The 23,001-nt window shown below is 40.7% G+C and overlaps 1 protein-coding gene across 9 annotated transcripts in view; it reads left to right on the top strand.

The window, feature by feature from the left end:
• The first annotated feature begins 5,560 nt into the window (after positions 1-5,560).
• MAP2K5 (mitogen-activated protein kinase kinase 5) overlaps positions 5,561-23,001 on the top strand; it is a 316,347-nt gene continuing 298,906 nt past the window's right edge. For 2 of the 9 annotated variants that reach the window (XM_053594064.1, XM_053594065.1), the window contains exons 1-2: positions 5,584-6,290; positions 13,278-13,326. In XM_053594064.1, the coding sequence (XP_053450039.1) occupies positions 6,156-6,290; positions 13,278-13,326 (184 nt within the window). In that variant the 5' untranslated portion in view covers positions 5,584-6,155. Of the gene's footprint in view, positions 6,291-13,277; positions 13,327-23,001 lie in introns of all 9 variants that reach the window. The other 7 variants (XR_008380627.1, XR_008380628.1, XM_053594066.1 and 4 more) reach the window with 7 other exon arrangements.

Consider the following 23,001-nt stretch of genomic DNA (forward strand, 5'->3'; position numbering starts at 1 on the left):
CACAAATAACCCGCTGAGCTCTCACTTCTGCTTCTGGGTGAGCGCTGGGATCTTTCCCATGGTTCTTTTCCATTCCTGCCGAAACAGAAGAGAGCAGATTTTCCTGTCAGACTTTTGAGAGTTTGTCTGCATTTATTTTTGTCCATGTCTCTTCATATTCTTTTATAAAACTAATAGATATTAACCAACATAAGAAGAATGCTTATATTTATTGTTTTGTTGTTATTGCTATAGTAAAAATTTTTAAATTAAAATTATTGCTAGTGTGTAGAAGTACAACTCGTTTTTTGTTAAACTTTTAATTTGGAGATAATTTTAGATTTACAGAAAAGTTGCAATGATAGTACAGGGAGTTCCTGCATACTCTCACTTAAATGTGCCACTAATGTTAGCATCTTACCGAACCAATGTACGTACCTCAAAACTATAGTCAATATTGGCACATTATTATTAAGTAAATTTCAGGCTGTAGTCAGATTACACTAGTTTTTCTGTTAATGTCCTTTTTCTGTTCCATGATTCCATCCCACATCACGTTTAGTCATCATGTCTCCTTAGTCTCCCCTGGTCTGTGACAGTTTCTCAGACTTCCCTTGTTTTTTTTGGCCTTGACAGTTTTGAGGAGTACTTTTGAGGTATTTTGTAGAATGTCCGTCACTTTGAGTTTGTCTGGTGTTTTTCTCATGATTAGATTGGGGTTCTGCATTTTGAGGAAGAACGCCCCAGAAGTCAAGTGGGCTGCTTACTGCATCACATCAGAGAGTACGTGATGTCAACATTTATTATTGGTGATGTTAAACTTAATTGCTTGTCTGCCAGGTTTTCTTTTCTTTTCTTTTTTTTCTTTTTTGAGACAGTCTCACTCTGTCACCCTGGGTAAAGTGCCATGGCATCATAGTTCACAGCAACCTCCAACTCTTGGACTGAAGCAATCCTCTGCTTCAGCCTCCCCAGTAGCTGGAACTACAGGTGCCCATCACAATACCTGACTATTTTTAGAGATGAAGTTTTGCTCTGGCTCAGGCTGGTCTTGAACTGTGAGCTCAGGCGATCCACCTGTCTTGGCCTCCCAGAGTACTAGGATTACAGGCGTGAGCCACCTCGCCTGGCCTTCTGCTAGGTTTTTTTCCTCCACAAAGTTCATCTATATTCTCTTCATATTATTTTAAATCAAAATTAATCAACAAATATTGGAGTGTTATATACAAGGGCCCATACTAGGCTCTGAAGGTAACAAGTAGATTTCTTCAACATATGAGGCAATCAATGTTATTTATAAAATATAGTGAATCTACAATTGTTACTATCTCAGTATGTGAGTCTATAATTGTTACTATCTCAGGCTTAGTGGTGGTGATAGTGGTGGTGGGAAGGCAAAGAAACAGGCGATGCTCAAAGCAGGCAGGAGAAGCATGTGGAAGATGCATTCCTATTGCTCCATCTACACCGCCCTCAAAACTCATTCATTCAACAAATATTATTAAAATGCCTGTTATATGCCAGGTGCTCTTTTAGATACTATGGATGTGAAAATGAATAAAACACACAATTCCCTCACCTCATGAAGTTTTAGTCTAGTGGAGAGACAGACAGACAAACGAGTAATATATGTGCTATGTTAAATAGTGATAAGTGCCAGAAGGAAAACAAACTAGGAGGGGATTAGGAATCCTGCACACCTTCCTGCGTGTATCTATGGGTGGGTTCAGGACTGGTTTGCAATCTCAATAGAGGGAAGACCTTGGCAAGAAGGTGACATTTTAGCCAAGACCAGAACATGAGGGAATGAGCCATGCAGATATCTAGGGTAAGAGCAATCCAAGCAGAGAAAAGGGCAAATGCAAAGGCCCTGGGGTGGAATGCCTGCCTTGTTCAAGGAACAGTGAGGAGGCTGGTTTGAAAGAGGAAGAGTAGCAGGAAATTCTGGGTTAATGATTTGAGACAGAGCAAGGTTATGAGGAAATGAAGAAAATGTCTCCGAATTTATAATAGCAAAATGTGATTTTCCTCATTAGAAAAACTTCTACAGGCAGCGCCTGTGGCTCAGTGAGTAGGGCGCTGGCCCCATATGCCGAGGGTGGCGGGTTCGAGCCCAGCCCCAGCCAAACTGCAACAACAAAAAAAATAACTGGGCGTTGTGGCGGGCGCCTGTGGTCCCAGCTGCTCGGGAGGCTGAGGCAGGAGAATCGCGTAAGCCCGGGAGTTAGAGGTTGCTGTGAGCTGTGTGACGCCACGGCCCTCTACCCGAGGGCGGTACAGTGAGACTCTGTCTCTACAAATAAAAAAAAAGAAAAACTTTTACAACAACAAAATAACTTGATTAAAAAATGGCCCAAAAGGCTTCAATAGATATTCCTCCAAAGATGCTATATAAATGGCTAAAAAATTGTGAAAAGATGTGCAACATCATTAATCATGAAAGAAATGTAAATTAAAACCACAATGATGGGCCGGGTGTGGGGCTCGCTCGTAATCCTAGCACTCTGGGAGGCCGAGGAGGGTGGATTGCCTGAGCTCACGGCTTTCAGAGCAGCCTGAGCGAGAGTGAGACCCTGGTTCTTTTTTTTTTTTGTGGTTTTTGGCCGGGGCTGGATTTGAACCCGCCACCTCCGGCATATGGGATCAGCACCCTACTCCTTGAGCCACAGGCGCTGCCCGAGACCCTGGTTCTAAAAATAGCCAGATGTTGTGGTGGGCGCCTGTAGTTCCAGCTACTCAGAAGGCTGAGGCAAGAGGATCACTTGAATCCAAGAGTTTGAGGTTGCTGTGAGCTATGACACCATGGCACTCTACAATGGCTACTATAATACAGATTGGCTACTATAATACAGAAAATAACAAGTGTTTGTGAAGATACGAAGAAATTGAAAACCCTTATGCACTTTTGGGGGAAATGACTCATATCCACTATTAAAACAGTATGGTGGTTCCTCAAAAAAATTAAACCTAAAAAATATGACCCAGCAATTCCACTTCTGAGTGTGTATCTAAAAGAATTGTAAGCAGGGACAGAAACAGGTATTTGTACACCAATATCCATAGAAGCATTATTCACAACAGCCAAAAAGTGGAAGCAACCCAAATGTCCAACAATGGATGAATGGATAAACACAATGTGGTAAATACATACAATAGAATTTTGTTCAGCTTTAAAAAGGAAGGAAATGCTGATGCATTACAACATGAATGAACCCTGAGGACACTATGCTAAGTGAAATAAGCCCATTACAAAAAGGCAAATATTGTATAATTGCACATATATGAAGTATCTAGAGTAGACAAAGTCATAGAAACAGAAAGCTGAATGTTGGTTGTCAGGGGCCGGAGGAAAGGGGAAGTGAGCAGTTGTTTAATGAATATAGAGTTTCGGTTTTGCAAGATGAAAATGTGGAGACCAGTTATAGGAATTGTGAATATACTTAACAGTAACCATCTGTACACTTAAAAATGGAAAAGATGGCAAATATTTTTTATGTGTATTTTATCAAAACTAAAAATAAGAAAGTGTAAAAAGATGACCAGACACCTAATGTTTCAGGAACGTGTCTCTTTTGAGTAGTTTTTATATTCCTTGATGTTATTACCCCAGTGAACTGTATTGTTTTCATTTCCCCCTCAGGGTTCACGTTTCTAGATTTGCTACTATTTAACATATATTTTACTCATTTGTCTGTCTCCCCCCATCAGAATACCACTTCATGACAGGAGGGATTTTCTGTTATACTGATGAGAAGTCCCTCAACCAGGAAAAATATAAATAAGCACAGGTTTTTTACTACAGTAAATCTGGTTTATGGCTAGTAAACTACCTCAGCCAATGCCTGAGTGACTATCCTGACTTCTATCCATAAAAAAAAAAGTACTCTGTGCAAAAGGCTTAAGACTACAACTTCAATGTTGAATATTAAATATTCCTTGAAATTGGACAATTAAGCTTTACTTGATAGAGACAAAAAAGTTTTATTTTGTTATTCATGATATCAAATGGAATGGTTATTTATTATGATGATTCTTGCAAATGAGGGTTAGAGTTTTCTGGAAAATCCATACTCAAGTCATCAAAGTTAAGATTTCTTACTACATAAAAGGCTATGAAGAGCCAAAGTGTAATTATATTGGTTCTGCAAATATTGGGAAGAGTTATGAGTTTGCCATTAGTGTAAGAAAAGCTTCAGAATGGGTATGCAAATTTGGTAAATTGAGTTGGTTTTCCCCATGGTACTATGAATAAAAGGGACATTTTAACAAATCACAGGTTCATATGAATCTCTAGTTTTACGATCTATTTTCTCCAATAATAGGAAATGAACTTTGAATAAAAAGTACATGGGGACCTTGGATGAACGGTTTATTTTTCACAGGATTGAAGTGCAGGTGGAAAGAGCAATTCCTAGAATGTGCGGAGGATCTGACTAAATGAATTTCTACTTAAGCTATTAATTTACAATAACTTCAATGGCCTTTCAAATTAAGTGTAAAAGAAACTCAGGCAGAGAAAATTATGGAGAAAAAATTCTGAAGTCATACGGAAAATGATCAACATTTAAATCATTTTTTTCTCGTCTTAATCATCTCTTAGAAGGGAAACTGACACCTCCTCCACAGTTAATAAAAAATTCAACCCTCCAAATTAAGGCGACATTTGCCCCTTTATTAGAAATAGATGAAGGACGAACCCACCGCCTGCAATTTGTAAACAAACGTCTACATAAGCACCAAAGACCGAGAAGATCGTGCATTTTAAAATCTGAGGTAACAAAGCATTTAAAATTAACCAAGGTTTAGTGCTGCTGCCATGATATCACCAACTGCGTAAGCATTGCAATTTAGTTGAAAATATATGGACTAGCCCAGATATTTTTGCAATAGTTTAATGAGGGATGATGTTGCCACTACTGCAGCTGTCACCAGGCGGTTAGATTCTTTACTTTCTTTACTATTGCTTTTGAATAGGGGACTGTTTTCTATTTTAGGGCATTCGTGAGGTAAAGAGTCTCAAGGAAAAATTTATATACGTTGTGCTAATGTGGGAGAAAGATGCTGATCCCCCGGACCAGTGACTTGGGAGAAAAAAAAATACACATATATATATTTTATAAATATATATTTTATTCAATATATATATTGAATTCTTGTCTTTCTCTGGCTGATTTGATGCACAAAACCCCATGATAATTCAGGGGCACGGCTTGAAAAACTAGGGACAAACTGGAGCTGAAGTCCTGTCTTAATCTGAGGCTTTTGTAAAGGGAAACAGTACGCAATGTGAAGCCTCAAATTGTCTTTCGGCGGACTCGCGTCGTAGGTCAGTTTTGTCCTTCGTGCGTCAGATATGTTGCTGTCTATAAACAGGATCTGTCGGCGCGGCCGGCGACCCAGACGCCGCAGGTGCTCGCGCGCGCGGAGGATGCCTGGAGCGAGCCGGACTGCCCGCCTACCCCGCTCGGCCCGCGCCGCGCGAGGCTTCCTGGGGTCCCGCCCGCCGGGAGCTGCCCTCTTCCAATATGGCGCCGCGGGAGGCGGGTCCCGCTCGTCGGCTCCCGGGGTTCCGGCGCCGCGAGTTTTGGTTCCGGAGTAACAGTGCCTTCGCTGCCGCCTTCCTCTTCTCGCCGCCGCTGCTTTTGCCGCCGCCGCCGGGACGCGCAGTGTTTCCGGGTGGGGCAGAAGACTTGTCCCTGACCCTCTCACGGAGGGTCCCCTCCGCTTCCTCAAGGACTGGCGGCCCTGGGGCTCTTTCTTCCTAATAGCCGGTGACTGAGTCCCCTCCAGTTGGGGGCCCTCTTTTTGCCGCTGTCTCCCCCAAACCGCGTCCTTGCTCTCCCGTCTCCTCACACACGGAAGGCAGAGAGCTTCATTACACCGTTTGCCTTCCTTTCCAACTCCAGCACCTTCTGACCTCCGCTAGTTCCTGCTGGCCCCTGCTCCCTTCCCGGTGCACCCTCGCCGGGAGGCACCCTCAGACCGCGTACACCCTGAGTCTGGCGCGGTACCTGCGGGCCCCTGCCTGGTCACCCCTCCTCTTTTTAAAACACCCTCCGAATCCCCTGTTTTCACCTTCTGTTTTCTGCCCCTCCCTTTGTCACCTCTTGAAGTCCCCGCCTAACCAGGGGCCAGCGGATACCCCCTACTCCAAGATGTGAACCCTTTAACCTGTAATGCTCTGGCTGACCCTTGGCCCCTTCCATGCCATGGAGAACCAGGTGCTGGTGATTCGCATCAAGATTCCAAATAGTGGGGCAGTGGACTGGACAGTGCACTCTGGGCCGCAGTTACTCTTCAGGGATGTGCTGGTGAGTGGTAATATCAGTGTCCAAATCTCTGAGTGGGGGGCTCAGGGCCTTGGGTATTCTCAGCAGCTTGACCACTAGTGGCCCAAATTAGTGGCGGTGGCAGTTTTTTTGCTTCAAACCACAGCATTGATTAATTGCATCAACTTTAACTTGGCAAAAGTGCAGGGTCTGGGGATATAGATCAATCAGACTGAACACCTGCCCTCAGGGGGCTCACAGCCTGGACTGGGACATTCACAGGCAACTACCCTGTTTTCCCGAAAATAAGACATGCTCGGAAAATAAGACCTACTTACAGGAAAGATAAGACGTCCCCTGAAAATAAGACCTAGCTCATCTTTGGGAGCACACCTGGTCTTATTTTCGGGGAAACAGGGTAGTTGCGGTGCAAAAAGCTGTCTAGAAGACATTTTTCCTAAGTGTTCAGATTCCAGCCATGTCTTTCTACTAAATTCTCTGAACCTGGTGGCCAGCCAGGCAAGAGAAGCAAGGGCAACTTTAATTTACCATGTTTGAGCAAATTTAAGCATTCTTGAGTGTAAGATGTCTTACACACCATTCAGAAGGAAAAAAACTGCTTGTTAAACTATGACATACCATCCGTTGTACAAAATCAGCCAAATTTAATAGATGTTAAAGTAGAGGGAAAATCTGCATCTTAGAATTGGTTATACTTCAGGATACTCAGAATATATTTGAAATAAAATCATGTACTGTTAGAGGCATAAATAAACTTATGGTGTGTAGGGGGACTGTTCAGCTCATGTATCCTTTTTGCAAGTAGTTTCTGAGGAGCAGTATGGTGAGGTGACTTTTCTAAAGCTGTGTAGCTCCTGAGTGGGAGAGTCAGTACCAGAACTTAAATTTCCTTACTTTTACTTAGTAATTCCCCTCCTCCCTCCATGCTGCAACTAAGCTCATCTTTCTAGTATTCATTTGAGGTAGACAGGGTAGGGTACATTGTGTCCATTTTATATATTGAAAAACAGAGGCCTGGAAGGCAGAAACTGATATGATATACAAAGGAGCACCTTGCAAATAGCAGATCTATGATGGAACTTACCTGCAAGATAAAGAGAGGGCTGGGTGGAAGGTTCATGAGAGGAAGAAGATTTGTGATGTAATTTTTGATTGTCTTGGGTGACTCAATTCACTTCTATAGTATCATTTTGAGTGCTGGCCATTACTGACCCCCCAGGCGGTGCATATGTTCAAGTGCCTACCTAGGGATGTGGAGACTGTAGTGAGCCAGCAGCCTTCAATCTCATGCATCAAACACCTCCCTTCTCTTTGCATCCAGAGCTCTGCACATGCTCACATGCACATAGATTGCCTCTCATGATAAGGCGCAACCTTGTTGTGATCCTCTGGGCACATCTTGATTGGTTCTTGCCTGCCTGGCACCAGCTTCATCTCTCACCACACCCCTATGAGCATGCTGTGCTCCAGGTATGTAGAATTACTTTGATTTTTTCCGAGGTGCTGAGGCTGTCTCCATTCTGCCCTTTTCTTCAGCTGGCCAATTTCCACCTGTGAAAAATGTTAGTATGTGCCCCACTTATGTGTTCCCACAGTTTCGTGTGGTTACCCCAGCAAGGCACCCTGGCTTGGTCATGATTTGTTGTCTCCTCCACTGGGTGATAAACTTCTGGAGGAGATGGATATCTGGTTTCCCTCTTTCTGTTGCTTAATAGGACCCTGAAATACTTGTTTAATGAGTGAGGTTAAAAGAAGATGTGTGCAGTTTTGCTTCTGTGGACAGAGCACTAGGTTTTGAGTCTAGAAATTTGAGTCTGATTGTAAGCTGTCCCAATAACTAGGCGAGTCACTCCACCTCTCTGAGCCTCACTTTTCTATTGTATAATAGGAATATTCACACCTGCCCCCAAAACTTGTGAATGTTGGGTGAGATTGTGTCTATGATGAGAAAGATGAGCTTTCTCACTTTACTCATTTGAAACAACAGAAAGTATTATTTTAAGTAGATTAGTACACTATTTTAAGACCACAAACTCTGGAGCCAAGACTGTCTGGGTTTAAATCGCAAGTCCTACCACTTGGGGACGTGTCCTCTGTGTCTCAGTTTCTTCATCTGTTAAAAAGGGAGGAGGAGATAAAAATAGTGCCTACCTCATACAGTTTGAGGACTGCTTGAGCCAATACACGTGAAGCATTTGGCGCTGTATAAGTGTTATTATTCGTATTATTACAACATAAGGGACAAGGCCTCGGTCGTTTGCTTCTTGAGCATCGCTTAGTTGTATCTGGCCCAAGGGTTCTTGGCCTAAAAGTAAACAGTGCAGAAATGGCCCCACCGCTAGAGTTCAGCGTGCCATGTGTTTGCATATTTTGCTCTGGTGGAGCATGTTTTGTCGCAGAGGCCTGATGAAGGGCTTGTGGGAATGGGTGCTGTGCTGTCTCCTTTGTAGCAAGTTCTATGAATTTGAGCCCAGATGGTAGTGGACTCCTGTGATCTTTTCTCCAGGTTCACTTTATCTCTTCATCAGGAAAAGACAAGAAGCAACAGATATATCAGTATCTCTGGGTTGGAACCTTAAACTTTAAAGGAAGCATCCCCTTCATCTAATTCTGACTTATTTCAAGTGAGGAGGCACGAACCCCAAAAGGGAAAAATGCCTGCCTAAAGCCACACAGCTAGTGTTTGGCAAACCTGACACTGAAGCCAGAAGCAGGTGTAATCACAGAGTCAAGTGTAACCACTGAGTAGTTTGAACTTGAAGTCAGTATTGAGGGCTCCAGATACTGCTACATCAAATAGCTGGGAGACCCTGGTTAAGTCACCCAGAGAGGCTGGGCCTTGTCTTTTGTTTTAGTCCTCTGGGACTGGCTGCAGTGTGAAAGAGGCCTTCCTGGTCCTCAGGGGTAGAGACATTTGGATTATCTTTTTTATATGTTTTGCAGATTTCTATGTTTCTCTTTTTCCCTGGAAAACCAGTCCCTAGTTCTGGGAAAACTAGAAGAGGTTAGGAGAATGTTCAACCCTCTCTTCTCTGCTCTTTGTATTCTGTAGTCTCTGAGTCCCAGCTCAGATTTTCCCTTATCTATAGAATTTCTGTCTAAAGTGAGCCCTTGATTTTTCATTCCTCTTGACTTAGCAAATACTATTTGCTATTTATGTTTTTTTTTGTTAGGCTCTTACTACACTCTAAGAGCTTTAGATTATTAATCTTTTAGGTTTGTCTAAAGTCAAGGACCAAGTCCTTTTTATTTTCCTTTAGCCTATTGAAAGGAAGGAGAAGAAAAGAATCAAGAAACGGGGCGGCGCCTGTGGCTCAGTGAGTAGGGCGCCAGCCCCATATGCCGAGGGCGGCAGGTTCAAACCCAGCCCTGGCAAAACTGCAACAAAAAAATAGCCGGATGTTGTGGCAGGCGCCTGTAGTCCCAGCTGCTCGGGAGGCTGAGGCAAGAGAATCATGTAAGCCCAAGAGTTAGAGGTTGCTGTGAGCCGTGTGACGCCACGGCACTCTCCCCGAGGGCGGTACAGTGAGACTCTGTCTCTACAAAAAAAAAAAAAAGAATCAAGAAACGATCACTGGGTGGCACCTGTGGCTCAGTAAGTAGGGCGCTGGCCCCATATACCGAGGGTGGCGGGTTTGAACCTGACTCTGGCCAAACTGCAGCAGCAAAAAAAAGTCAGGCATTGTGGCGGGCGCCTGTAGTCCCAGCTACTCGGGAGGTTGAGGTAAGCCCAAGGGTTGGAAGGTTGCTGTGAGCTGTGATGCTACAGCACTCTACTGAGGGCGACATAGTGAAACTCTGTCTCTAAAAAAAAAAAAAAAAAAAGATCACCATTAAGATATGTAAACTTAAAAACAAAGATATGTAAATTTAGTTTTTCTTTTGAAACCTTCAGATTACGTAAAATGGTTATGTTCTTGAAGGTAGGAGATGATCATTTGGAAATGAGTCACTTAAACTATTACATAAAATCATTAAATGTACCTACTTAAAAAAATGACTAGTAGAGGCTGGGCCTGGTGGTTCACGCCTTACTCCTAGCACTCTGGGAGGTTGAGGTGAGGGATCCCTTGAGCTCAGGAGTTTGAGACCAGCCTGAGCAAGAGTGAGAGCCCATTTCTACTAAAAGTAGAAAAATTAACCTAGTGTTGTGGTGGGCACCTGTAGGCAGGCCCAGACACTCAGAAGGCTGAGGGAGGAGTATTGCTTGGGCCCAGGAATTTGAGGTTGCTGTGAGCTAGGTTGAGGCCACAGCACTCTAGCCCCTAAAAAAGAGTGAGCCTGTCTCAAAAACAAAAAACAAACAAAAAAACAACTAGTAGATATTGACTAATTTTGGCACTTCTTACCCATTTGTCGTTATGATAGCCCCACTTTATTATCTTTAAAGAAATAATATGGTTATGTTCCCATAGTTCTCTCAAGCAAGCTTGCTTTTTTCTTACTCCTTTTCCCCATATCTTATGTATAGGAAGGATCCTAAATTAATTTGCTAATACTGTAGAGTTTAGGGCAGCACTTGTGGCTCGAAGGAGTAGGGTGCTGGCCCCATATGCTGGAGGTGGTGGGTTCAAACCCAGCCCTGGCCAAAAACTGCAAAAAAAAAAAGTACTGTAGAGTTTATATTTCAAGATTGATTGTCAAGAGTGCTCAGAGTTCCCTGGAAGTAACTAGTGATAACCTAGACTTAAAGGATAGGGGATGGGTGGGGTATTCCCCCCCTTTATTTCTGATTTAGTTTTTTTTTTTGTTGTTGTTATTTGTTGTTTTGAGACAGGGTCTTGCTGCGCCCAGGCTGAAGTGCAGTAGTGTCATCATAGCTCACTGCAGCCTCATACTCCTAACCTCAACTGATCCTCCTGCCTCAGCCTCTCAAAGTGCTGGGATTACAGATTGAGAACCACTATGCCCAGCCAGTAATTTGTTTTATTTATTTAGTAGGTCCGAATATGGCACTCTGCAGTAGACAGTCTTCTATGCACTTTATTGATATTAACTTATTTAGTCCTAAAAAGTAGGTGCAGTTACAATCTCATTTTACATGTAAGGAAACTGTGGCAGAGAGAGATTGGTTCACTCAGCTGAGAGAGGCAGAGCCAGCCTCTGGCCCTAACAGTTGGGCTCCAGATTCCATGCTTTCAGGCTTTACACTGGACTGCCTGGGGACTTTATTCTGTATTCACTCTATAACTTCCTGTCAATAATACTTTCTACCTAGGAGTGTGTGGAAAGAATTTTTTTAAGACTTCCTCAAAAAGTTGATGTTTCATTTACTAAGACTAGCGTTAGAGAAAAAAATAATCTCTTTGGCTCTAATGAGCAAGGGCTGCCTGAGATGGTTCTCTTTGATCAATTTTATATGCACAGATTTATTTTTGAAAAAAAAGAAAGCACTATAGAGGCAAGACTATTATGCAAATTGCCACTGCAGCAAAAGCTTCTGAAGAATTGCCTTTAGAAGGAAGTTGCAGCCGCCACTCTGCTAAGTGCTCTGCTTAGAAGGGCTGTGGGCTCCCTGCTGAGAAATATTGCAAGTGACTTTGTCAGCCGGCTGCCTCGTGCCAGTTCTTGCTCAGCCTGGGGGGCGGGGGGGGGTGTTGTGACAGAGCTCCCAGAGAGAAATGAGGTTTACAGGCCATTCGGGTTGGACTGGACATAATGGAGGGTCACTTTCCCCAGAACTGAGGTGTACTGTGCCTCTTTAGTTAAGCTTCTTGCTAGACTCATTTTCAAGTGTTTTCAACTTTATATAGGGTATCCCGAAAGTTGCCTCTGGAGTTGCCATATATAGGGAAAATGGGAAATCGTGGCTAAAGGTACCTTTACAAATTATTCATTACAAAAATTCACAAAATCTTTACATATTGGCCACCTCTTTGTGTAATTTTGTAATGACCATTTTGTAAATAAAGGTACCTTTAACCTTCAATTTTACATTTTCCCTATTTATGACAACTTTGGGGGTACTTCTGAAACACCCTATAGATTCATTTAGACATTGATATCATATACACCCTAAGGGCTTATTTAGTAGGCTAGATTAACTTTGTTTTGGTGTCATTAAGTATGTTTTCTGTTGCTTAAGAATAAAGGTTGATGAGAGTTGTTTGTATTACAAGTAGCATGATGGGTTTATGTCAGCATCAGGAAAACTTGTATGTTGAACTCCTACTATTAGGAGTGCAAGGCACAGTGTTGCTTGATACACATACCAGAATTACCTTTGTTGAATGTCTATAATGTCTAAGCTTATTTATTTAATTTATTTTTATTTATTACATTAATTTTTACATTACCTCTGTATTACCCATTTTGGAGGATACGTCAAATGAGGCTTAGAGAGGTGAAGAGATATTTTTCCAAGTTGTACATCTAACAATAAATGCAGAGCTGAGATTCAAACCTAGGTCAGTCTGACTCTCAAACCCCTTGCAGTGTATTCTACAGCTTCTCATAGAAGAAACCAGCTTTTTTTTTTTTTTTAATATTATGTGCATCTTTATTTACAATTTTTTTATTATTAAATCATAGCTGTGTACATTAATGTAATCATGGGGTACAATGCGCTGGTTTTATATACAATTTGAAATATTTTCATCAAACTGGTTAACATAGCCTTCACAGCATTTTCTTAGTTACTGTGTTAAGACATTTATAGTCTACACTTAGTAAATTCCACACGTACCCTTGTAAAATGCACCGTAGGTGTGGTCCCACAGAAACCAGCTTTTTGTAAATACACGACGTGTATTTCTGTGTGTATTGTTAAATTAAAAGATTGTGTTTTACAGGTACAGAGTAGAAAAAGTTTCCAAAAGATTTTCTCTCTGGAATAGAGATTTAAACTTTGGGTTTACATTGCTGGGCTAAGTGTGATTATGAGCTAATGTTTTTATGCCAACATTTCAAAAGTCTTTCCCAGGTTCTCATATTTCCTCTAGGAATTGCCACATGTTAGCAATAAAGAAGATGGCTAATTGTGTTTCTTTATTCTTTCTTTTTGTTTAGGATGTGATAGGCCAGGTTCTGCCTGAAGCAACAACTACAGCATTTGAATGTAAGTCTGGCTTGTATACTTTCTTGACTTTATTTCTGCAGTAATTTTTTAAAGGGTTTATGAGTTGCATTACTTTAGAAACTGACAAAAACAGATTATTTATGAATATCATATGGTACATTTAAATATTTATAAATTAATACAAGTTTAATGATGATACTGAGCCAAGTAATATTTTCTTATTTAATCATATCTTGGGTGAGCATATTTCTACAATATAGCTTTAATTACCAACGTGACCTTTACTTGCTCTTGTTCTTCACTGTAATAATATTGTGAGACAAAATGAAACGTGTAAACTACCTGTAAGCTAATGATTATTGATAAAGAGATTTTAAGCTATTGCTGCTTTAAAGCATAGCAACAAAATAGCGCTTTTACATGAGAATTGCATGGACTAATTCTGTTTTTGTTGGGCTTGGCAGGATTGCTAGGTGATGATACGAATATTTCAGGTCTTTAGTCCTTCCTGTCTCCTCACTGTTGGCTCGAGGACAGGACTGAGATGGCTTGGGGACTGGAAAACTGGTTTTGATGTCAACTATGTCATTATAGGGGAGGTCATGGTCTGAGTGATATTAAAATTAATCCCAGCACTGAGGCAGGAAGATTGCTTGAGCCCAGGAGTTTGAGGCTGCTGTGAGCAATGATGTCCCCACTGCATTCCAGCCTGGCCAACACAGCAAGACTTTGTCTCTAAAAAAAAAAAAAAATAAATAAATAAAATGAGATTTTAATAAGTAGCATAGGAGCTAAAATGCTGAGAAGGATAAAGTAACGGTTGTTAGAACCGTAGTTCTCATCCTTTTTTGAAGATGAGGGCCACTTTTCAATGTAGAAAAGTTTCAGTGTTTCCACAAGATAGTATACTTTTTTGTTCCTGTTTTTTAAGAAGATGGTTACTGATAGAAAATACAATGGGTACATCCTCTTTGGAGGACAATTTGGCAGTACTTACCAACATGTAAAATTTGGTAAACCTTTGAGTTAGCAGATCCGCTTTTAGGAAGCTATTCCTAAAATAGGAAGTAACTGTGTGTGTGTTGAAAACCTTTGAAGCAGGCGCCTGTGGCTCAGTGAGTAGGGCGCCGGCCCCATATGCTGAGGGTGGCGGGTTCAAACCCGGCCCCGGCCAAACTGCAACAAAAAAATAGCTGGGCGTTGTGGCGGGCGCCTGTAGTCCCAGCTGCTCGGGAGGCTGAGGCAAGAGAATCGCGTAAGCCCAAGAGCTAGAGGTTGCTGTGAGCTAGGTGACACCACGGCACTCTACTGAGGGCAGTAAAGTGAGACTCTGTCTCTACAAAAAAAAAAAAAAAAAAAAGAAAACCTTTGAAGCAGTGTTCTTTGTGGGATTATTTATTTATTTATTTGAGACAGTGTCTCTTATGTCGCCCTTGATAGAGTGCCGTTGCGTCACAGCTCACAGCAACCTCAAACTCTTGGGCTTGAGTGATTCTCTTGTCTCAGCCTTCCAAGTAGCTGGGCCTGCAGGTGCCTGCCACAACACCTGGCTGTTTTTTTGTTGCAATTGTTGTTGTTTAGCAGGCCTGGGCTGGGTTTGGACCTGTCTGCCTCTGTGTATGTGGCCAGTGCCCTAACCACTGAGCAATGGATGCCAGGCCTGTGGGATTATTTTTAACTGCCGAAGTTAGAAGTAAAGTAAATACCTATAATGGATTAATAAATTATAACATCCATAATTTGAAGCAGTAAATAGCTAAAAAGAATGTTAGGATTTTGTGCATCAACGTGGAAAGATATCCATGATATATTATTGAATACAAAATATAATAGGTCATTTTGTAAAAAATCTAACCTCTACCCAACATCATGTATACGGGGTGGCCATAAAGTTGTTTATTTTAATTGCACACGAACTTTATGGACACCCTGTATGTTGAGAGACAGGCTCTGATGAGTGCCCACTACAGAGATTTCCCCTGAGAAGTGGCCTTGGGACCTGGGAGGTGGGGCCGTGGTAGGTGAATGAGCACACTTTTACTTATATGTTACTTATTTACTTACATATATACTCTCTATTTATTATCCCTATCATATAGTTTTAAAACTACTGTAAGTAAGACTTTTAATGTAAATGTTATTATATTAATCATATTGGACTTGACTTTATAAAAATGTACGTATATCTGAAATATAGGTGTTAGTGTTGAAATCTCTGTTGAGATTCCTTTTAGTAATGCCTTGGGAGTGCCAAGACTTTCATGGACAGTCTGATAGTTAAAATTTGGAGTATTTACTGATGACAGGTGATATTTTATGGGTTATCTGATTTATTTAACCATCACAAGACCCTCAAGAATTACTTTGAAGGACTATTATTAGCTCTGGTTGAGAAAAGGACATCTCCTTTACAGTCTCACAGTTAGTAAGTGGTGAAGTGGGGTTTCTGGAGTGGGATTCTAGAGTAATGTTTTCAATTTATTTATCTCATGGCACACTTGAACCTGTAGTTAAACTTCCACCATACTTAAATTATGTTGATCCAAAAAAAAGAGTTAAAAAATGAATATAGCTACTGTGCTTTGAACTTCCTTTGAAAATAATTAAATAATGATACTTAAAAATTTTTGTGGCACACCTAAGATCTTCTCAGGGCTCACCAGATGAAAATCACTGTTCTGGAGCATACATTTTCTTTTTTTTTTTGCAGTTTGTGGCTGGGGCTGGGTTTGAACCCGCCACCTCTGGCATATGGGGCTAGCGCCCTACTCCTTTGAGCCACAGGCGCCGCCCCGGAGCATACATTTTCAACCTCTATATGGAACCTTATTCTGAGAGCTGTCATAATTACTGAAATCACATATTCTGGTTGTTCTTAAGCCTGGCAGAAAGAGAATTACTTTCTACTTGCTTTCTGGGTCCTCACAGTGGCTTGATATACCCGTGCCTGCCTCACTAGCATTCAGTTAGGGTTTATAATAATAATACTGATTACTTTAACTATCATTTATTGATGACTTGCTCTGTGGCAGGCAATGTTCTAGATGACTTACCTGGATTGCTACTCTGTAGAAAAATTATACCTGTGAGGAAGGAAACTGAAGCTCAGAGACATGAAATGATTGCTGAAGGTGATTGCTGGGAAGTTGTAGAGCCCAGATTCAAGTGCATGTCTTTTTGATTGTAAAACTTTCATTCTAACCAAGTGTGTCAAAAGCTTGTGAAGACTAAATATAAAAAAGCTTAAACGTGGGGCAGCGCCTGTGGCTCAGTGAGTAGGGCGCCGGCCCCATATGCCGAGGGTGGCGGGTTCAAACCCAGCCCCGGCCAAACTTCAACAACAAAAAAAATAGCCAGGCGTTGTGGCGGGCGCCTGTAGTCCCAGCTGCTCGGGAGGCTGAGGCAAGAGAATCTCGCGTAAGCCCAAGAGTTAGAGGTTGCCTTGAGCGGTGTGACGCCACGGCACTCTACCGGAGGGCGATACAGTGAGACTCGGACTCTACAAAAAAAAAAAAAAAAAAGCTTAAACCTTTAGCTTTTTCGTTAAATGATGCATCTGAGTTTGGTCCAGAGGATATAGGCTAAATATTTATTTTATGTGTGCCTTTAGTTTTAAGTTCTGCAACATCATGCTCTTCCTTTCCCCCTATCAAGGGCAGCAGCTGTCTCTACCCTGTGTCTGGACCAGTTTTAGATGAAAAGCAATTAAAATGAAAACTCAGAAAAACAGACAAAATAATGACAGTCCTTAGATTTTTATCCTTGGATTATCATGTACTTTCCATTATAGACTTGGCTGGATTTTTAAATGATTATACTAGGGTGACATTATTTTCTAAACCAAAAATCTAAACCAGTGGAATCTATGTATGTATATAAGAAATAGTTGAGAAGATAAAACTTGTTAAGCAAATTTACTGGATTTTTTGGGATAGTTCAGTGGTTTATGGGTATGATGGAACAAGCCTTAAAAATAACTTTAATCAAAGAAATGTTTATGGTAATGTATTTAATACTGAAAAGTGTAATTAAAGTCTCTTTTGATACTAAAGACATGGTATTATGTTTAGTGATATGAATTAAGCAGCAGGAGAAAGGGCAGCTGTCCCATTTGCCTGTAGAGAAAAGAAGTGTAAGGGGGGGTGGGGCCTTGGTGTGTGTCACACTTTATGGGGGCAAGACATGATTGCAAGAGGGACTTTACCTAACAATTGCAATCAGTGTAACCTGGCTTATTGTACCCTCAATGAATCCCCAACAATAAAATAAAAAAAAAAAAAAAAAAAGAAAAGGAGTGTTGGAAAAGAGAGGAAGGGTCAGGTAATGATAACAGACCCTCCAGTTCTGAGAAATGCCATTTCTTCAATGAAATGCTGATGATACCAGGTGGGGTTAGTCTCTTGCACCTTTACTAGAGCAAGAAACCCCCTCAGCCTGCCGTCTAGTAGATTGTATCTGTGCTGAACTCACCTTTTAGGCTGATGGTCCTGAACCTCTTTTTCTTCTTATCCCTCTTAGGTATTTTTCCTCTCACAACTGGAGCACAGATGAAAACATTACTAATAATATTTTTTAATGGCTAGTTTTTTTTTTTCAATTTAAAAGGTTCAGACAATTTTTTAAAAAATTCAAGTAGAAATAAAGCAAAAAGTAAAAGTCCCAGTTTCCCCCAAATCTGCTGGTTTCATTGTTGACAGTTTCTTCTGTCTCTTTGTAGAAACTTTTTCTGTATATACTATACTGCACTAGTTTTTCCTGTCCCTGTTGAATGTTATGTCCTCGACCTCTTTTCAACATCAGTGTGCACGGATCAAATTCGTTCTTTTGGATAAACTACGTTATACTGAATTTTATGGCTGTGGCTTAATTTATTTAACCTGCTGATGAATGTTTAAGTTGTTACCAGTTTTTCAAAATTAGAAAAAAATGCTGAAGTCAACAGAGTTGTCTTACATCTTTTCACATTGTGTAAATAAAGTTTTTGGATTAGATTCCTAGGATTTGGAAATAATGAAACAGAGAGTTGCTAGGAGTGGTGGCTCACACCTATAATTCTAGCACTTTGGGAGACCAAGACAAGAGGATTAATTGAAACCAGGAGCTTAAGACTGGTCTCGTCAACCTAGCAAGACCCCATTGCTAAAAAAAAGTAAAAAGTTATCCATATGTGGTGGTGTGCGTCTGAGGTCCCGGCTACTCTGGAGGTGTAGGCAAAAGGATTGCTTCAGCCCAGGTGTTCAAGGATGCAGTGAATTATCATGCCACTGCACCCCAGCCTGGGTGACAGAGTGAGATTCTGTCTCCAAAAAAAAAAGTACTCATTTTATTACCTATTACGTAGTACTATGTTTGCTTTCCAAAAGGTAGAACCAATTTATGCTCCCACCAACAGGGTATGAGAAGGCTCATTTCCTTCCACCCCTCCCAACTCTGGGTATTAGTAAATTTTTTTAGTCAATGTCAGTTTGATAGGTGAAAAAATTATTACATTATTGTTTTACTTTATGTTTCTTTAATTATAAATGACCTTGAACATCTTTTCATTCGTGTTTGGTCATTGGTATTTAATTTCTATTATTTGTCATCTTTCCTCATATTTTTCTCTGGTTATTTGTCTTTTTCTAACTGATTTAAGGATTTTCCAGTATTAAGAAAATTGATCCTTTGTGTTACATGTTACAAATATTTTTGTTCAGTTTATTGCTCTTTTCAACTTATTATTTATCTTTTATTCTCTTTCTTTTTTCTTCAACAGAGAAGTTTAAAGTTTTTACATGATCTCTTTTATCACATTTACTTTTGTAACTTCTGGGTTTATGTCAAACTTAGGTCTTCTATATGCCAGGATATTGAAAAAAATTCACTCGTAATCTTTTTCCTTTCTATTTTAATGGGGTTAAACACACACAACACATATATATTAGTTTTGTACATAAGTTTGTGTGTTTGTATGTGTCATAATGTGGGTTTTTGTAAAAAGTAAAAAGCATGCATTTTTATTACAAAGGGCAGAAGAACTATTTTTTAAAATTTGTGTACCGTCTTCAGTTTGTTTTGGTGAAAGAAGTCAGGGGAGGGATCCAACTTTATTTTCAAAGCAGATAGAAAGTTGACTCCATACCAGTTATTGAATAATTTATCTTTTCCCAGATATGAGAACATTTCTGTGATGAAGCTGAAATCCATAACCATAAAAAACCTGTGGGTTTGCATTTCTGGGTCCTACATATGCTGTAGGAGCTTGACATTCATATAAACCCAGAGATCCCTGCTGATTTTCACACTTTCATTGGCAGATTAATGAGTAAATCAACACACAGGTGATAAAAATAGCCTTGCCCACTAATCCATTTCCTGTGCATATCCATTAACTTGTGTTCCTCTGCCTGGATTTTTCTGTAAAGTAACTGCTGTAAAATGACCGTCGGATTGGTGCTTCTGGACAGTACGATCTCACTGGTGACTTGAGAGATGCATTTTACCTCTGTATAGACAGATGCTGTCTCATACCTATAAATATCATGTGGTTTTACTTTTTTATGATACTCAAGTATTCTTGGTCTATAGATCTTATAAGTATCTTTATACTTGTTAAATCATGCATCTGAGTTTGGTCCAGAGGATCTGATTATAGGACAAATATTTATTTTATGTGTGCCTTTCTTCAACCCTGACTTTTATACTCATTTTTCATTGAATGGAATCCTTTTTGGTTGTTTTATGAAACTCCGGAAGATGATTTTGTATTTTGAGTGCAAATCTTTAAACCAACACATCATATCTAATTTTAAATTTGGTATAGTATGACCATTTAAAGCAAAATTGCAATTAAGTTGTAAGTTCTCAGTATAGAAAACAAGTATAGCTGATTACTAAAGTGCTACCAGGAGATATCCTTGTGTCCAGTTAGCAAAGGCAATCTCACTATTCTCAACTTCTCTTACTTGGGTGGGAGCCTCTTTTTGCTTTAGAAGAGAGTCTAAATCATAAGGCACTTGGGGAAAAAATGAAGTTTCATTTTCTTTCTTTCTGTTTTTTTTTTTTTTTGACAAAAACTCTCCCTCTGTGCCCTGGGTAGAGTGCCATGGCCTCAGCCTAGCTCACAGCAACCTCAGACTCTTGGGCTTAGGTGGTCCCCTTGCCTCAGTCTCTGGAATAACTGGGGACTATAGGTGTTCCCCACAATGCCTGGCTAGTTTTTCTTTTTTCTTTCTTTCTTTTGAGACAGAGTCTCGCTTATTAACCCTTGGTAGAGTGCCGTGGCGTCACAGCTCACAGCAACCTCCAAATCCTTGGGCTTAGGTGATTTTCTTGCCTCAGCCTCCTGAGTAGCTGGGACTACAGGCACCCACCACAATGCCCGGCTATTTTTTTTATAGCAGTTTGGCCAGGGCTGGGCTCGAACCCACCACCCTGGGTACATGGGGCTGGCGCCCTACCCACTGAACCACAGGCACTGCCCAACCTGGCTAGTTTTTCTATTTTTATTTTCATTTTTATTCATTCATTTATTTATTTTTGACATAAGAGTGTCATTCTATGCTCTCAATAGAGTGCCGAGGTGTCATAACTCACAGCAACCTCAAACTCCTGGGGTCAAGTGATTCTCTTGCCTCAACCTCCCGAGTAGCTGGAACTACAGGTGCCCACCACAATGCCTGGCTATTTTTAGGGATAGGGTCTCACTCTAGCTCAGGCTGGTCTTGAATCTGTGAGCTCAGGTAATCTGCCAGCCTCAGCCTCCCAGAGTGCTAGGATTATAGGCGTGAGCCACCATGCCCTGCCTAGTTTTTCTGTTTTTAGTAGAAATGGGCTCTTGCTTTGCTCGGGCTGGTCTCCAACTCCTGAGCTCAAGTGATCCACTGCCTCTGCCTCCCAGAGTGCTGGGATTACAGCCATGAGCAACCTTACCCATCCTGAAGATTCATTTTCTTAAACTATTTATATATAAAAGATAAGTAGTTGCTTATAAACTAAGTTAATGAAAAATTGTAATTCACAATAAACCTTCTTTGATTCTAAAACTTATTTAACGTATAAGAGTTAATTGTGCATCTGGAGTTTAAGATAATTTGAAGAGGGCTTTAATTTATTGGAATTTTGGCTTGAACTATTATTGAGCAAAAAATCCAAGTCCTTTTTAGTCTTATGAAAGTAGTTGTTTTTTATTAGTCTTGCTAATTTGTGTGAGAATTAAGACGTTTAAGTCCTTTACCCAGATACAGACTAGTTCTTCCTTGAGGTGAGTAGACAGTGCTTTTTGAATCACTAGAAATCCTATCATAGTACCTGGCACGTAGTAGACACTCAGTATGTATTTCTAGAATGCACAGATAATTGAAGGAATGGAGTAATAAGGGAAAGCTTTTTATATCTCATTCATCAGCAAATCCTGTTGTCTTTATCTTCAAAAGTTATCTGATATGTGATGAATTCTCCCCTTGGTTTAGGACACTGTTATCTCTCAACTAGAGTAAGACTGTGGCTTCCTAACAACTGGCTTCCCTGTCTCTAATTTTGCCTTCATACATCCTCTTCTCCACACAGCAGCCAGAGTAATTCTTTTAGAAATGAGATTACCATACTTAAAACCTTCCCATCTCATGTGAGAGTAAAAGGCCAAGTCCCTAAAATGCCACAGAAGACCCTATATTTTCTCATCTGCATCCAGCCCTGTCCCCCCATTACCCATTTTCCATGCCCTCCTCTCGTTCTGTTCTAGCCGTCACAATATGCCAGGTACTCCTCTGACCCATGGCCTTTGCATTAAGTGTTCCTTCTGTCTGGAACGCTCTTTTGCCAGATGTTAACATCACCTAATCCCTTACCTCCTTCAGTCTCTCTCTCCACTAGAGTTTAAACTCCATGAGGACAGAGCTTTGTTTATTTGTGTTTTCTTTTTTCACTGTTACTATCCCAGTGCCCATAAAAATGTCTGCTACGTAGTGGGCACTTTGATTTGCTAGAAGGAGAAGGGAAGCAAAAAAGTGAGGAAAGAATCAAGAAGGGGAAGACAGGGAGCTAAATTAAAACTAATGGATTTGAAGATTTGGCCAGAGAAACTGTAGCCTCTAGTTCTGCCCCACACCTGAGAAGGGCCTTAAACTTGACATCTTTTCTGGTAGTTTCCTGTTGATGTCTTTGTAACCTCTACAATTATGTTTTCATTTCTTTTCTGTTGCCTGGGAAAAATGCCTTTACTGTAGTTCTAATTGACTCCCACTTGGCACAGAAGGAGTGTGACAAATGACATAGAATATATTGCTTTAACTTTTCTGTTGCTTTTTGTAGAAGCTAGATTGTTTCTCAAAAGCCCTCTTGAGCCCCTGTCACTACATTGGGTGCTTTTTGCTGAGAGCTTCCCAGAGTCTGCTGCTTACTTGGAAGGCCATTCAGATCGCCCCTTACCTGAGGCTGCCTTTCCTCCTCTGTTGGGCCTTTATGTTCCTCTTCTTGGTTTTTCCTTTGGATCGAATGTTGCTTCAAATAAAATCGCTAACAACATATGGCCTGTTATGATTCTCTTTTCCCAAACTCTGCCATTTTGTATATTTGTGACACACTGCAGATTTTGTGAAGATTGCTTCATAATATTTGTTTACCATCTGCTGCACTCTATTTGGTATCTTGCTAGGATTTCTTCCTCCGTTTTAAGTGACATTAACAAAATCCAGCCAGTACATAGACTTTCTGGTTCTACTTTTGCTTCCCTAA

This window comes from Nycticebus coucang, chromosome 6 (genome assembly GCF_027406575.1).
Source record: "Nycticebus coucang isolate mNycCou1 chromosome 6, mNycCou1.pri, whole genome shotgun sequence".
Classification (NCBI taxonomy): domain Eukaryota; kingdom Metazoa; phylum Chordata; class Mammalia; order Primates; family Lorisidae; genus Nycticebus; species Nycticebus coucang.